Source organism: Solanum verrucosum, unplaced genomic scaffold, assembly GCF_900185275.1.
Source record: "Solanum verrucosum unplaced genomic scaffold, falcon-dt-bn FXZP01000196.1, whole genome shotgun sequence".
In the NCBI taxonomy this organism is placed as follows: domain Eukaryota; kingdom Viridiplantae; phylum Streptophyta; class Magnoliopsida; order Solanales; family Solanaceae; genus Solanum; species Solanum verrucosum.
The window spans coordinates 3697000-3711140 of NW_026020420.1; the positions used below are offsets into that span (position 1 = coordinate 3697000).

General features: G+C 33.2%; 3 protein-coding genes across 3 annotated transcripts in view; 1 reads left to right on the forward strand and 2 right to left on the reverse strand.

Moving 5' to 3' along the window:
* The window catches only part of LOC125841014 (cytokinin riboside 5'-monophosphate phosphoribohydrolase LOG3), a 102051-nt gene extending 95519 nt beyond the window's left edge, over window positions 1-6532 (reverse strand). The window contains exon 1 of the mRNA XM_049520012.1: window positions 6528-6532. The gene's annotated coding sequence lies outside the window, so the exon portion shown is untranslated. The remainder of the gene's footprint in view (window positions 1-6527) is intronic.
* Window positions 1521-3949, forward strand: LOC125840989 (L-type lectin-domain containing receptor kinase VIII.1-like). Its single transcript, XM_049519983.1, has one exon. It carries the CDS (start codon window positions 1552-1554, stop codon window positions 3712-3714), a length of 2163 nt encoding a protein of 720 aa, XP_049375940.1. The 5' UTR covers window positions 1521-1551; the 3' UTR covers window positions 3715-3949.
* An 869-nt stretch (window positions 6533-7401) lies between the features above and the next one.
* Window positions 7402-11110, reverse strand: LOC125807007 (cell number regulator 8-like). The gene is made up of 3 exons (XM_049486758.1): window positions 10651-11110; window positions 8954-9156; window positions 7402-7789 (listed from the first exon to the last, which is right to left on the reverse strand). The coding sequence occupies exons 1-3, from the start codon at window positions 10958-10960 to the stop codon at window positions 7556-7558; spliced, it is 747 nt and encodes a 248-aa protein (XP_049342715.1). The 5' UTR covers window positions 10961-11110; the 3' UTR covers window positions 7402-7555.
* Window positions 11111-14141: the final 3031 nt, after the last annotated feature.

A 14141-nucleotide genomic window follows, 5' to 3' on the forward strand; every position in this document is an offset into this window, starting at 1 on the left:
TGGATATTGTTGAAATTTTCATTCCCATTGGTCTCATCATCAATATCATTTTCAAGATCAAAAGTTAAAACTTATTGAATTTAATTTTATATCGATCGACCACTAAAGGTCAAAAGTTCAAGATGAGTAGTTACCTACAACGTTATTATTCTTATAAATCGCCCTCAATTTTGGGTAAATACAATTCAAAAATAACAGTTCATGATCTGAATTAAGTACTTTTAATGCGCAGTATAATTTATGCGCAAGAAATCAAGAAAAGTTGCAATAATATGAACTCATATATATATATATAGTTCAATACTAAAAATAGGTTGAACCCATAAGCAGGCGCGGAGCTAGTAAGGGTTGAGGGTAGATATTGAATCCTCTTTGATCTCTTTGTATGTTTGCTCTTTATACTTTGAATCTCTTTACTGAAAATCTTAACTCTAACATTGTCCATAAAAGCTAATACATGAATCTATCTCGTGTAAAGCCTTTAATAGAAAAAATGGCATCATATATAAAAAAAATATTGAGAGTTCGAACTTAAACCTTCGTCAAATAGATAATAGATTCACGTGAGGAGTTAATAAAAAGAATTGTAGTTCGCTCATTTGCAGGCGAACTATCTTTAAAGTGTGTGTAATATTATTTTAAATTGATTTGGAGTTAACGGGAATGACAATGTTAATAATAATAATTATAGACAATTCATTTTGGTGTGTGTTTTTAGAGATGATCTCTTTTGATATTTATGATTCAAAAAGTGTTTGTTTTGATGCCGAACGGTAGAGAAGTTTATCCATGTGTGTTGGTGGTGAAAACCACATTAAATGCCCAATGTTTTATCCTAGCTGGTTACCAACTGCCATTCCCTGTTAAGTCTTCTCCTTCCCTACAATCATTATATATTATCCTCTTAATCATACTTCACTACAAAATAAAATATGATTGGGACCTCTTCTAGTCTAGTTAAAAGAGAATAGCAAAAGGTATCTTTACTTTATTATCATAGAAAGTTTTCTACCGTTGTACCCAATAATACGTGTTTTCTTTGGATTCTCTGCTTCATTCACACCCCTCACTCTTCACCCCCAGTTTCCAGCTTTCTTTAAAAAAAATCACTATTTTCTAAGCTCAAAAAATAGCTAAAAATCAAATCTTTGTGCAATTTGATCTTCATTGTGTGATGGGGTTTTGCTAAAATCTACCAATGAAGTCAATTCTTGAAGAACTTTCCAGCAACATATTCCTGTAAAAGTCATCCTGTTGTAGTGTTGTTCTCTCCTGTCTACTTTCTTGCATTTTCACTGTTTCTAAGCTCAAAAAGTAGCTAAAAATCAAATCTTTGTGCAATTTGATTTTCATTGTGTAATGGGGTTTTGCTAAATCAATTCTTGAAGAAATTTCCTTCTGTAAAAGTCATCATGGTGTTGTTCTCTCCTTAATCCTCACTCTACTGTGTCAGTTTTCTACTTTTTAGCATTTTCACTGTTTCTTAGCCCAAAAAAAAAGCCTACCCTTTTTGTATCTTCATTCTCTGATGGGTTTTGCTAGAATCTAGCAATGACATCAAATCTTGAAAAAAAATTCAGGGACTTTCTTGTATGGTTCATCTTATCGTTCTGTTTCTGTAGTATTAGTTCAACATTTGGTAAAACTGATTTCGATTTTGAAAATTTAACACTGAGTAGTTTAAAGCTTCTTGGTGATGCACACTTGAGTAACAACACTGTAAGGTTGACAGGTGATCTTGCTGTACCAAATTCCGGTGCCGGAAAAGTTCTGTATTCAAAACCAGTAAGATTCCGGCAACCGGGGTTTGATTTTCCGGCGAGTTTCTCGACATTCTTTACATTTTCAGTTACTAATTTGAACCCATCGTCGATTGGTGGTGGTCTTGCTTTTGTGCTTACGCCGGGTGATGAGTTAGTAGGTGATGCTGGAGGGTATATGGGAATCTTGGATGCTAAAGGTACACAAATTGGTACAATTGCTGTGGAATTTGACACCCTTATGGATGTTGAATTCAAAGATATTAATGGAAATCATGTTGGTTTGGATCTAAATTCAATGATTTCAACTGAAATTGGTAATTTGGATTCCATTGATATTGATCTCAAGAGTGGTGATTTGATTAATTGTTGGATTGAATATTCAGGTTCTAATGGAGAGATGGATATATTTGTGTCATATACTAATCTCAAGCCAAAAGAATCATTTTTATCAGTTAACATCAATCTTGCTGAGTATGTAAATGATTTCATGTTTGTGGGGTTTTCTGGTTCAACTCAAGGGAGTACTGAGATTCATAATATTGTGTGGTGGAGTTTCAGTTCATCATTTGATGCAACTCCAAACTCGGGGGCGGTGGCGGCTCAGCCACCACCACCGACAACGACTAGTTTGATGAACCCAACGGCAGATTCTGTCGCGTTGCCACCACCTTCTATGGCTCCATCAGAGTCTAATAGTAGCACAGGTGTATTGCAAGAAAAGAGAAGTAGGAAATGTCATAGCAATTTTTGTAAACAAGGTCCTGGAGCTGTTGTTGGTGTGGTGACTGCTGGTGCATTTTTTCTTGCATTTGCTACATTGGTACTTATTTGGTTATACTCCAAAAGATTCAAGAGAGTGAAAAATTCTGAGATTGTGGCATCTGATATCATCAAAATGCCTAAGGAGTTCAGCTACAAAGAGCTTAAATTGGCCACAAAAGGTTTCATTCCAACGAGAATTATAGGCCGTGGTGCATTTGGGACTGTTTACAAGGGCATTTTATCGGATACCGGTGGCATTGTGGCAGTGAAGAGATGTAGTCATAATGGACAAGGGAAAGCAGAGTTCTTATCTGAATTATCTATAATTGGAACCCTTAGGCATAGAAATCTTGTTAGGCTTCAAGGATGGTGCCATGAGAAAGGTGAAATTTTGTTGGTTTACGATCTTATGCCTAATGGGAGTCTTGATAAGGTACTATTTGAATCAAGAATGGTTCTTTCATGGTCACATAGGCGAAAAATCTTGATAGGTGTTGCTTCTGCCTTGGCATATTTGCATCAAGAATGCGAAAACCAGGTGATTCATAGGGACATTAAGAGTAGTAACATCATGTTGGATGAAGGGTTCAATGCAAGATTAGGAGATTTTGGATTAGCAAGGCAAGTTGAGCATGACAAGTCCCCCGATGCAACGGTAGCAGCCGGGACAATGGGCTACTTGGCTCCAGAGTACTTGTTAACCGGTAGGGCAACCGAAAAAACTGATGTTTTCAGCTATGGAGCAGTGGTTCTTGAAGTGGCTTGTGGAAGGAGGCCAATTGAGAGGGAAACAACTAAAGTTGAGAAAGTTCGAGTGAATAGCAACTTGGTTGAATGGGTATGGGGGGTGCATAGAGAAGGGAATTTACTAAATGCAGCTGATTCAAGACTTTGTGGTGAGTTTGATGAACAAGAAATGAGAAGGGTTCTAATGATTGGGCTAGCTTGTTCACATCCCGACCCTACGGCTAGACCAACAATGAGAGGTGTAGTCCAAATGCTGGAAGGTGAATCTGAAATCCCAATTGTCCCAAGAACTAGACCATCTATGAGTTTCAGCACATCACATCTCCTAATGAGTTTGCAAGATAGTGTTTCTGACTTGAATGGTTTGATCACACTTTCCCCTTCATCATCCGAAAGTAGCTTCACCGGTGGTCGCAATGGCAATGGCATGGAGTTGGTCTAAATGCAAGACTAGAAAAGACTTGACTTTTCGACTTAATGCACCCATAAGAGACCAACAATCCCACATATGGGACCACCATCAAGGCGGAACAGACACAATGACTACTCTGATCGGGCGTGGACAAGGAAAAAGTGGCATCTTTTTTGTTTTGTTCATAATTCATTAATTTTATTTATAATATATATGTACCAAATAAGCTTTAAGATTTAGTAATGTAATTTTCTCCTTTTCCTTTCATATACTCTAGTCCATTGAGTGCAAGATTAGAGATATTTAGTGGGGAAAATAAATAAATATATAAAGTCCTTTTCTTGATTTTGGTTTGGTGGATTGTCTTTGTAATGAGGTGACTAGTTTCTTTTTGAAGTTATCTTTTAGTCAAAAGACTACATGAGAGTTTGAGTTGGGGTTTGGTAAAGTGTGAATAAGTGTTGTTTAGTGTGACAACCACCAGAAATAAGGCATATTAATTGGTAGATAGATGTTTGTACTTCTTTAGTATAATTGGCTGCAAAGAAAAGAATTTTCCTCTTTCCATTTCTTTTAAAGTCCTTAATGGATAAAATTTCCCTATTAATAGCTACCACTACTAGAAATGTTTATTTCTTTGTTAAAATAATCCTAACAATTTATCCCGGGATATTATCTCTTATCTCACAATTGCTAAAAAGCATGCCACTTGATATACTTTAGTTGTTGGCTAGTAAGTGAATGATTCGAGTATTAAAATCAACATAGTCAGTAATAATATTTTAATTGTAAAGTAAATAATTCAGCACGTGCACTAAGTATAATGTTTTGGTTATTAGTTTGTAGTTCCACTTAACTAAAATATGTAGATAGAATATTATGTATTTTATTCCACGCAGAAGACGGGAGAGATAAATTTTGGAATTATTATCTTAAATTTTAAACTTGAAATAACTTTGTTCGCTAACCAAACGGCCTTTGTGACATTGAGCAAAGGACAACTTTTTTTTTTATTTTTCTTTTTAATTAAGTGTCGGTTATAGAATGAGTCTTGTAGTAGCTAAAATATTGAAGGTCCTTTCACATCATCATAATATGACTTGACATAAGTTTTTTTTTTTTGTTTCGCACTCGATTTATTTGAATTTGCACGGAGAAATCCAACATTGAAAGATAAAGTATTCCCTAACAAAGATAACTCATACTCAGGGATCAATCTAGTTTGTTTTTTTCTTCCTCCAACCGTCATTAAATAATTACTCAATTATATTGGCCAATTTCGCAGCCATCCTTTTTCTGGGACATTTCTCATTTATAACTACGAGGGTGTTTGGATTGACTTAGAGCCCGTTTGGATTGACTTAAAAAAAGTAACTTTTAAGTTAAAAATAAAAAGTCAAACTGAAATGACTTTTAAGTCAAAAAAATAAAAAGTAAGAGGAGACTTACTTTTGATTTCTGACTTATTTTAAGTCATTTTAAACTTATTAGAAGTCATTTCTTACCTTTCCAAACGCTTCCTAACTTATTTTAAGTTTTTTTTTTGATATTTGCCAAACACTTTCAGAAGTCAAAAACTGACTTAAAAGTGGATTTGATGAACTTTTAAGCCAATCCAACCGTCTCTTAAAAGTTAGTCAAATCTACTTTTAAATTAGTTTTTAACTTCTGGAAGTATTTGACAAATATAAAAATTAACTTAAAATAAGTAAAAAAATGACTTAAAATAAGTTAGAAAGTATTTGGCAAAGTTCAAAATGACTTAAAATAAGGCAAAAACCAAAAGTAGGTCTCCCCCTACTTTTTATTTTTTGACTTAAAAGTCATTTCACTTTGACTTTTTATTTTTGATTTAAAAGCCACTTTTTTTAAAACAATCCAAACGGGCTCTACGATGTATCCTCTTTTGTTTTGTATTGTTTTTTTTCTCAAATAGATATAGAGTGGGAGATCATCTATATATTCTAAAAAAAAAAAATCTTCCAATGCTTTCATAGCCCACACTATGGTGGAATTGTTAGGCAAATAGCACAATATTGACATCCAACATAGTAAAAACTTATTTGAAATAATTTAGTGTCGTGACAAGTCACAGTCTTTCAGTCATTCTCTTTTATAGTTTAATAATACACAATTCATTATAAGGAGAAGAAAGGATCGGAGCTCTTCCTAATTAATAAGGGGGGAATTAAATAGATTCAACATCTAATAGATATGCATAAATAATAATTTAATTATAATAATAATATTATTTTTCATCAAAGGAGATTCAAACCTTTCAATTCTACCTGGATTCGCCTTTGGACGTATATAATAATGCATTCTTACCTATTTTATAAGGTAACTAATTTTATTTTTATGATTACGAAGAAACTCATATGTATAATTTATAGATATGCTTTAGATGACGTGATAGTATACCTTTTTTTTTTTGTATTGTTGATATATATAACTCTTCAATTTTGTATTGTTGAGACAAACTTTGGTTAGACAAAAACAGAAATTTAAAATACTTATTCGTGTTCAATGACAAATCTTGGAGCAACAAAATTTAAATTAAATTAATTAATGTCAGAGTATAGTTTGTCAATATTCATAGTAACCCAAATTAATTTTTGTACTCATTATTACTGCAAAAATTCTTCTTCACTGATTAAATGCCGACCAAATAAGATGATAAAATCCCACATGCACACAGGCTCCAGTGAGAATCTTGATTGGTGAAATAAAAAGTTTTAGATATTATTTTTTGGTAATTCTATTATATTCTGTGGTCGTTATAATTTCTATTTTTCGAATGAGTATTTTGTGTGCATTGAGTAAAATTTTTCACTGTTTAATAGTCTGCAAATTACACCAAAAATATAAACTGCACTGGGCAAATCCTGAGCGACATACTCAGCTCAGAATGCATTGAGGGAGATCGATCTCGAACCCCGGGTCATCTACATCCCAAAGAATAAAAGTTAGAAATTATTATTATTATAATTATTACTATTATTCACCAAATGTGAACATGAATCTCTGAATGGACTCACATGCAATATGATATTTTTGGACAGTTATGGGTAAGGATGTCAATGATTTATTAAAAAACAACTTACATATAAGTGTAACATGTCTAACCTATCCAAGTCTGAGTAGGTTGGATTGGGAATTAGAATAATTGACCAATCAATTGTGTTACATCTAAATGTTTAAAATAAATCAATTTGGACCATCTAGACAGCACAAATTGACATATCAACGACTTATAAAAAAAGAGAGGGGAAAAACACTTTTTTTTAGTTGGGATAATGTATGGTCAAAAACACTTATATGAGATATTATTTTTTACCAAGTTTTGTATTTGAATCGTTATTAACTATTTATCAAAACACACATCGATATCAATGAGTCAGTTGTTAAGCAGACATAATTTTATGAGCAAACTTAAGTTGTCACACCATTTTTGTGATTGTATTTAAACATTTGATCTAGTAAGCTTTGAGGTGTGTTTTGATAAATAATTGGTAATTATTACATATTCGGTGTGATCTTGAGGTCGATGAAGTTGAAATAAAGACCATTGAAAACTAGGATCGAATCCAATTAAAGAAGAAAATGTTAAATAATCTCGTTTACTATATGTACACAAAATCAGATTCATCAACAGATTTCTTGTATGATTAATCCTGACTTCATACAAATTGCAAATCCATCTCTTTTATATGTATGTATACATTACTATATATTATAACCTACACAGTCAAGTTTTACAAGTAAATTTTCCAGTAATTAAGGAAAAAATTCCAAGTATAATATTAGAGAACATTGTAACAAATAAAATCAAGTAGCAAATGTTATGGAGTCAATGGCATAGCGGTTAGTATTAGCGACCCATGGTCTGGTCCCCAGGAGGCATCATAAATCGGACTGGTTTGGCGTTGAATCCAGGATGAGGAAGCCTACGACGAAGTTCACGACCTTCCTGGCAAAGAGCACAAGGGTGGCAGAAGATATGAGTTAAGAAGTCACAAGTCGACTCACAATGCTCGCGGCGTTCCTCATCCTCAACAAAGCCCCCATGGCACCCACATGAACTGGTGACTGCCTCACAGTTACCCTGCAAAGGAAATAACTCTTAGAACGCGTTTCCAAACATCCGTTGTAGAATAAGAAATGATAGCAAGAGCTCTCCTAGGTACCATTTTGATGTGGAAACTGCAGGATCTAACAAAAGCTGGATGATGTTAACCAAAATGTATGTGCAGTAAATGACTAGAGAGAACAATCATGGTTTAGATGAGCCTTGTATAGAATGACATGGTCAGTGAGGATCCATAGAGTTATTTGTGGACGAGATAGAATTGATCGACGAGACATGCGGCGGAGTTAACGATAGACAGGAGATTTGTAAACAGACCCTAGAGTCTAATGACTTCAGGCTGAACAGGACTAGAACAGGGTACAACAAGTGCAAGTTCAGTGTCGCATCACTGGAGGCGGATGGGGAAATGAGGATTGATACACAAGTCATCCCAACATAGGAAACTTCAAGCTATAGGGTCTATAATCCAAGGAAATGGGGAGATCGACAAGGATGTCACACATTGTATATGGGAGTGTATAAAATGGTGGCTCGTAACTGTTGTCCTATGTGATAAGAATGTGTCACTGAGGGGACAGAAACATCCATTAAGTATCTTGTTATTGAACATTTATCTTCATGAGAAGAATGTAGAAAGGTAAGTTCAATATCACAAGCCTCACAAAGAGGACAGAAACATCCATATAAAATATTAACATGCACTGAAACAACTGCGAAATTTTAGGTCACACAAATGACACAGATAAAGCGCGGGGAAAGCTTTTTCACCACCAAATCCTTTAAATTCAACCACTAAGGTCCCCATCTTTAATAACTTCAAGTAAATACTAAATAATGTGTGAAAAGTCACACTTACTACCAAAGTTTGCAAGCAGTTGATGAAAAAATAGAACAAATAAGAAAAAAACCTACATAAACTTGTCTAGCACCAGTAGATAAGACATGGGAGCTTGAATAAGAAATTAAGAGCAAATTTAACATGTATGGATGAGATTTTAACAAATCAGATAACATCCTCAGCATCAAAATTGAAAAAACAGCAAAACAATAAATCAAAGCTGCTAGACCCAAATAAATCAAATTCTTTATTGACAAAAACCAAAAGACTAGGTTATAAAACCAACATAGATAAAGCACTTGATAGGATAAAAAGAAAAAAAAAACAAGGAGACAGCCAACCTCAAGATTAAACCTCTGCCGGATAGCTGTACGGTTGGGATATGAAAACCAGGGTGCCATGCAGTTCCAGCCGAAAAAGGACTGTCCAATCAGGAATAGACCAGTGTAAGGCAAGCAGTGATTAGTAAAACTTCCAGGAGAAGACCCAATTCTCTCCGCATTGCTTCCATAGAGCACGCATGGTGCCAGAGTTCCTAACAGACCTGTGCATTGCCCCACAACTGGCATTGTTAGTATGATGAAGAGATGACAAGAAAGCAAGGGAACAGAATCCATAACATCTTTAAGTATCAAGAATGAAATTCTTTTCTGAAACTATATCAAGAACGAAATCTTACTGCAAATATAACTCTAAGAGGCAACAACTTGAACCAAAATTGACTTATTCAGTGAAGCACACCGCAGAATACTCAAGAAATTGTGCCCACATGGCACATATAGAACTTGTCAAGGTTGAACACAATGGAGAATGTGAACAAATTATATAAAAGCAAGTTAGAGAACAATTTTTTAACATAAACTATGTGTCAACAAGTTCACAGTTTTGTTTTTTCTAACAGGATAGTTCATATAGTATGACTCCGTATGTCGATGCATATGACCCGTTCCAATAAGTTTGCACCACTGGTATAGCAATTGCAGTTGTATCAAATGAAACATATAAACATTTTCGTTTCTAGAACCAATATAATGACTGATTGGACACATAAACTAAAAGATTAAGTGCCTGATACTGCCTCCTTAATAGTATCATCCTTCTTTCAAATGATTCATCAGAAGAAGCAATACAAATCTTTTCTAGAACGTGCAAACGGTTTCTTACAACTTCCATTGATTTAATCTTTCAACGTCGAAAACAAAATACAACTTCCCTCCCACAGTCATCACCTCTATCCATTACATTTTTCAAGCTATTCTTTTCACTGGGAAAGCTGGAAGAATATCTTTTCAAATTTACTTGACAATATCATTTGGTTAATATCTTCTTGGTCACCATTAAGGGTGTGTTTGGTATGATGGAAAACATTTTCCGGAAAATGTTTTCCAATTTTCTCATGTTTGGTTGGGTTAAATGTTTTCCAAATCAACTCATTTTCCTCAAATTTAAGAAAAATGACTTTCCTTCAAAACTTAAGAAAAACATTTTCCAAAACTCTCTTTCAATTTCCAATTAAAAAAAAAAATTGTTGAAAAAATCAATTTATTTGGTCTCTACCCTCAAACCAGCCCCCCCAAAAATAAATAAATTTAAAGTTTGTTTTTAAATTCAATATTTTTACCCCACCCTCACCCCTACCCCTACCACCACCCCTCCCAAAAAAATGTTAAAAGTTGTTTTTAAAAGATATTTCTAATTTCAATATTTTGTTCTTACTTTTTCCTAAACCAAACAACAACAACATACCCAGTATAATCCCACAAAGTGGATACGTGTATGCAGACCTTACCCCTACCTCAGTGGTAGAAGGCTTTTTCCAATAGATCCTCGGCTCGACATAAAACAGTTCAACATTTTCCTAAACCAAATTAACTAATGGTTATTGGCATTTTTGAATTTCAATACCAAACCAAGTCATTTCCATTAATTTCATTTTTCATTTTCCTTGAATACCCTAAACATAACATAAATCAATACTTTGATATAAACAAAAAAAAAAACATTCAAAGCAACAAACTTTGTAAGAATGAAAACTCACAAACTTCAAAATCGCTGCTGGCGAATTCATCATTCTTCCCAAAACAAGAGCAAAGGCTAGATTCCCATTGAGCCCTACGCATGATTGGCTCCCCCACCACCGCCGTCCCAACGCTATGGCCCATAGGTAAACCCTCAGCTGTCCACCCCATCGAAACAGCAGATGAAGCTGGCTTAACCGGCTCCGCCGCAGCCGACGGAGCTGGGATTTTGCCGGAATTTGAAGAACTGGGCTTTGTGGGCTTCATTTCATTGTTTGAATCAGATTTTTGACTGGGTAGAAATGGGCTTGATTCTTCCACATTCGCCATTAGAACAGAAAATTTTCAAAAAAAAAAAAAAACACCAAAATTGATTTTGAATATTGGGATTTTCAAGAATTGGAAAGAGAGTTGAGGGATCTAAGAGATGTCTCAAGAAGAAGAAAAGAGGATGACAACCTCAAAGATCTCTCGATTCTACGTGAGTAAAACTGTGTGGAATGCGATAAATAGAAACAATGTTTTTTTTTTTAATGGTTGAGGATGACCGTAAACAGTGGAGGAAAATTAATCTTAATGACTCATTTTCTTTCTTAATAGCCTCGAGTAGGGCGGTTCAAAACCAATAATTTGAACCGCATTTTTTTTATTGATTTATCAATATTGGGTTATTAGTTTAGCGGTTTTGATAACGATTTTGATTTTTTTTCTTATCGGGTTGTTTTTTTTTAGCGGGTTGTTTTTTCTTAACGGGTTAATCGATAACCTGATAGTAAATTAATATCATTTTGTATATAAAGTCCTTGACTTAGAGTTTGATTTCCTACTTTTATTTCTAGTTGTCTTAAACACTTAGTTATTCTACAATATAAAAATATTTGTTTTTTAGCAAGATGTAACTTGTGAACTCATGTGCATGGTTCATTTGATTTGTCACCTTGTTTCTAAGTGATTTTCAATGTTTTTTTTATGTCAAATCTTAACGATTAAATCGATAACGATCAAAAACCAATAAATCAGTAACCGATAAGTCAATATCTTAATGGTTCGATAACGGTTTAGCATCTCTACAAACCGATAACCAATAAGCCAAACCGATAAACTTCAAAACCGAACCGAACCGACCAATACACAGCCCTAGCCTCGAGGTCGTTTGGTAGTTGATTTAGACATGAGCAATATAGATATTAATTGGGGAATTTACGTAAATTTCATTAATTTAGAATTTAATTAGTTAGCTACACTCTAATGTTATGTATTTTATCAAATCTTGGTGTCTCCACATGCATGTATATCAGATACATTGGATCAAATTTAGTTGTAATTTGTTCTAGATACATTACATCCAAGTGGATTAGTATGTATCTAGGATAAAAAGCAAACCTCGCTCGTTTCTTTTCCATCTCGTTCCCAGATACATGTGAATCACTCTAGATACATACATATACATGTATCTAGTATGTATCTAATGTGATTCGCATGTATCTAGGATATATACTAATGACGCCAGCCTCTCTCCCTATTTTTGTGTACCTAGCAAAAATACATGCATCTATGTGTAAGATGCATAGGAACTCTTAATTATTGATAAGATACGTAATTTTTTAAAAGTATAAGTAATAATAGTATATATATGGTAATGAAGTTGTCACTCTCCCATGTATGAGTTCGGAACCTAAATAAGCCATCAAAAGATAAAAGTGACCAAAATAAGCCACCATTTTAGTAAGTAACTAAAATAGGCTTAGTGGAAGAAAAAATTATGTTTTATGTCATATTCCAAACGTTTTCCGTTAGTCTCATAACATGTATATTTTAATATATAACGGAACTATTTTTTACACCTTGTAAAACGAAACTATTTCTTACACTTTATAAAGTGTAAGTTTTTCTTACACTTTGTAAAGTGAAAGTTTTTCTTACACTTTAGAAAGTAGAAGAAAATCTTATACTTTAAGAAAAGTTACTTTACCTGTACATTGTATATAACGTAAAGTGAGAAGAAATGTCGAATCTCAATCTATAAGAGTCCAAAATCTTTTACTCCAAGAATCAAAGGATTAGTCAAATACGGAAGATTTATATTTTTCCTTTAGGTAAATTAAAATTAATTATAAAAATAATATTTTGTCAAACAACATCATTTGGGGTCCACTAGCTCGCGAGCAACAATCTACACCACGCTATTTCATCAGTACAAACATAGAATTGATGGTGTCTAGCTTGTGTTCGGACATACGATATGAAGTCATGATTTATAATTAATGATTGAATATGCAATTTGGAATTATGATTTGAAATTTAATTTCAAAATTCTCCAAAAAGCGTGATCCGAAAATTCAACTTTTGAAATATAAAATTTGATACATAAATATATATATATATATTTATATATATTAAAAAGAGACTCATCATTCTGAATTTTGCGAAAGTAACTTTTTTTGAAATGTAAGATTTTCTTCCACTTTATAAAGTGTAAGAAAAACTTACACATTACAAAGTGTAAGAAATAGTTTTGTTTTACAAAGTGTAAAAAATAGTTTCATTTTATATTAAAATATACACGTTATGATACTAATGAAAAACGTTTGGAATATTGCATAAAACGAAATTTTTTCTTCCACTAAGCCTATTTTAGTTACTTACTAGAATAGTGACTTATTTTGGTAACTTTTATCTTTCTGTGGCTTATTTAGGTTCCGAACTCCCCATGTATCTAGTATATCCCAGATACATGAGAATCACTTCCGATACATGCAAATACATGTATCTAGTGTGATTCACATGTATCTGGGATGCATATGAATCTCGCTCGCCTCTCTCCTTATTTTTGTGTATCAATAGCAAAAATATATGTATCTAAATGTAAGATACTTGGGGAACTTTTAATTAGTGATAAGATACGTAATAATTTGAAAGTATAGGTAACAAATAGTATATATGGTAGTGAAGTATATCTAATTGTGTAGTTTTTCCATATTAATTGGGGTTTTGTTCAGCTCAACTAATTTCATAAGATACCTATCACCTCCCACTAACAACATGTACCAGATAACTTTAATAGATGGGATAACTAATAGTCTAATACATATATATTAAAATACATAATTCGCTCGTAATTAACTCCTACATTACTATTATAGTAATATGTATAACTCTAATTAATTACCAAACGACTCCTTAATACACAGGCCCTAAAACTTTGCATCAATTTCATTTAGAGGCTCTAATTATTGCTTGTCATTTTTTTTGTTTTTTATTTTAGTTTCTACTCGGCATTCAATATTTGTATCTGGGCAGCTAAATCCAGATTCTATTAGAATTGAAATAAACATGAGCTTTTTACAATTTACTTGAGCTAATTCATATAATTAAAGAAAATAGCATATTTTAAGTGATTAACTTATTTACGTAATATATATATATATATATAGGCAAATTTCTTTTTTTCCAAATTTAAACAAAAGTTATTATTATAAACATTTTATCACTCATTCAGATATTCAATTAG

Excerpts from the sequence above, each read along its gene's own strand:
- LOC125840989 (XM_049519983.1), top strand. The coding sequence starts at position 1,552 with ATGACATCAAATCTTGAAAAAAAATTCAGGGACTTTCTTGTATGGTTC.
- LOC125807007 (XM_049486758.1), bottom strand. The coding sequence starts at position 10,960 with ATGGCGAATGTGGAAGAATCAAGCCCATTTCTACCCAGTCAAAAATCT. Across the intron at positions 9,157-10,650 it reads CAGCAGCGATTTTGAAGTTT|GTCTGTTAGGAACTCTGGCA; the intron begins GTGAGTTTTCAT and ends GGCAATGCACAG. Across the intron at positions 7,790-8,953 it reads GGCAGAGGTTTAATCTTGAG|GGTAACTGTGAGGCAGTCAC; the intron begins GTTGGCTGTCTC and ends TTTCCTTTGCAG.